Here is a 2,562-nt window from a genome sequence, read left to right on the forward strand (position 1 = left end):
GACCATAAGATCTGGGTGCTGTCAACTAGAAGCATGCACCAGCGTTAGTTTTTCCAAACCCTGCAAGTCCACACTCTTCAGGAGATGGCAATCCCTCAGATTAATCCTTTGTGCCCATATATATGAGGTAAAGGCTTCACAGCCCAACTGGCTCAATCACAGCTGGGCTCGGGGGGCAATCTGGCTTCCGTGATAGAAGCTGGAGGAGAAGGGAGAGTATAAGACTCTCCCTTGGAACCCACAAGAAGCTGTAAGGGGCAGAGGAACTCAGTGGGACAGACACCTTTGTAAGGGGCCACTTTGCTTTGATGGGGTAAATGATTGGCTGGAAAGAACCACCTGTGCCAATGGTTGCCAAAGCATTTTCTCTGCCCAAATGTACAAATTGGCCCAAGGAGCTCAAATTGGGGTCTACAAGTGGATGACAGAAAATACACAGAGCTCCCTTTTGGACTAAACATAAAAGCCCAAGAAACCCTTGTTAGAAATAATATTCCCCAAAGTGTTGCAGGAGCGCTGCTGAGCTATGATGAATATGAACCTCAGCTGCAAAGAATCCACCTTGCCAAGTTATTCCCGCATGTATTCTGTTTATACCGTAGCCAGCATATCAAAATGCATTTCTTGTTTGCACCTCAGTGCTATGATAAGAACATAGTATCATGATTGAATCATTAATTAATTGTCTACACACAGAGTTAGGAGCTTAACAATAGTTCCTGATTTCTGGAAGGTTTACTTTTAATTATGAGTAGCTAACAGGATATGGGACCACCGATTGCATCTGAAACAGCTACTTGCACAGCATTTGATGTATTTACTGCCAAAAGACAGAGATCTGAGCCAACTCAGGCATCCAGTTTCATGGCTGCATAACAATTACTTAGCTCAAATGTAGCAAAACACTAAAGCCGTCCCTCTGGAGGGCTCTTCCAATGTAGAAACCCTTTGAGGCTCTTTCTTGATTCTACAGTCATTCCAAAACTCCCAAGAGAAATACAGAAATATTCCATAAATAAAGCCTTGTTTCAGGAGGGATCTTTCTCCAAAGAGCTTGTGGTTCTTCTGGAGTACTAATAACGCTGTCCAAGCAAGCAAACTGGTGCCAGAGACTCAAACAAATGGTCAGGAAAACCCTGAAGCCTCTTCTTCTCTTTCTTAATTTGTTTAAAGCAAAAGTGTCAGACAGGTATCTCCCAATACTGCAGCTGCATCTTCCATATTACACGTACTCCCTGGGATTTCTCTCCTCCAGAGCACAGAAATCTTACGAGAACCTGGCTCTCTCCCAGATCCATCCATGCCATAACATTCGGGAAACTTGCTTGCCTCACATTGTAAAACACTACCTCCTTGTCTTCGTCTAGACCAATGGTGACCGAAATGCACTCCAAGACCCAGAAAGCCAACGTAAGAGGCCAGCATGAGAAATATGCATTGTCCAAATGAAAATGTTATGATAAATAGTGGCTAAGGAACAAAAAAAATTGAGAACTAGAGCTAGAGAGTTAACACTCCACCACAGCCCTGGGGTTTCTGACTTTCCTTACATGACAGTTCCTTTTGTTTCACATACATATCTGTGTGGCAACTCTACAGTGATTGAAAAGTGCAGCTGTGACACAGACATATCTAAGGTAACTTTAGGAGGTCCATGTATTCATAGCAATAAGATGTGGCTGCCTGATGATTGTGTGGACTACTTGCCTGACTGATATCCTCTACAGTTCATACAGCCTGGGCTGGGATCACTGCCATTGTGATTTTACTTTCGTGGATAACTGAGCAAACTGGGTTAACGCTGCTCAGATCTGTCAATAAATGCTGCAAATGTACCACCGGCATGAATCAGTGCAATGCTACAGTCTTCCCTCTCTGCTCTCACAGGGCTGTCACACCTCCTGACAAGCCTCCTTCGTCCTTTGTAAGGACGAAACCTGAGCGTGAAGTTTCTAAACTATTTGTCCCTCTTTCCTCCTGTTCCCGGTCAGTGCTGAAGCAGGTCATCAATCATCAGCATAGAAGTGAGACTTGGTATTCTTACTGCAAAGGGAACAGTTTTCACTGAGGTCCCTCCAGCCTACGGCTCATAAATCAGAAATGCACTGGCTACTTCTCCCCTTTAAACCAGAAACACACTGGCTACTTCTCCCCTTTGAAGGAGCTGTTGGTTGTGCTGAACAAAACAAAAACCTACCCCTTGGCAAAGTTACCTTCTCAGGGATGGCGTAACCCTTTTTGGTACAACTAACATTAAACGCTGCTTTCTCCTACCTTAAATACATAGTGGATGTTCCGCCTATCAGAACACTTGAGAGCAATAAAAGCTACAGTGTCCAGCAGGGTGTTCTGGAGCATGCATGGTCCAAAAACAACTTCTTTGGGAATGTCTTGTGTGGTATGAACAGTAGCCAATATGTCCGGAAAATGGTGATGCAAAAGTTTGTTGTCGCTTGTCCAAAGGAATTTAGGCAAAGATGTAAGTTCCATCATCAACCTGTAAAATAAACAAGAAATCGCATTTGGAATAGAGATGGAAATGGAAAGGGGCATCACTACTTG

The 2,562-nt window shown here is 43.8% G+C and overlaps 1 protein-coding gene across 1 annotated transcript in view; it reads right to left on the reverse strand.

The window, feature by feature from the left end:
- ZNF488 (zinc finger protein 488) overlaps window positions 1-2,493 on the reverse strand; it is a 7,969-nt gene extending 5,476 nt beyond the window's left edge. The window contains exon 1 of the mRNA XM_009888722.1: window positions 2,275-2,493. Within this exon, the coding sequence (XP_009887024.1) occupies window positions 2,275-2,493 (219 nt within the window). The remainder of the gene's footprint in view (window positions 1-2,274) is intronic.
- Window positions 2,494-2,562: the final 69 nt, after the last annotated feature.

Source organism: Charadrius vociferus, unplaced genomic scaffold (genome assembly GCF_000708025.1).
Source record: "Charadrius vociferus isolate BGI_N301 unplaced genomic scaffold, ASM70802v2 scaffold436, whole genome shotgun sequence".
Classification (NCBI taxonomy): Eukaryota; Metazoa; Chordata; class Aves; order Charadriiformes; family Charadriidae; genus Charadrius; species Charadrius vociferus.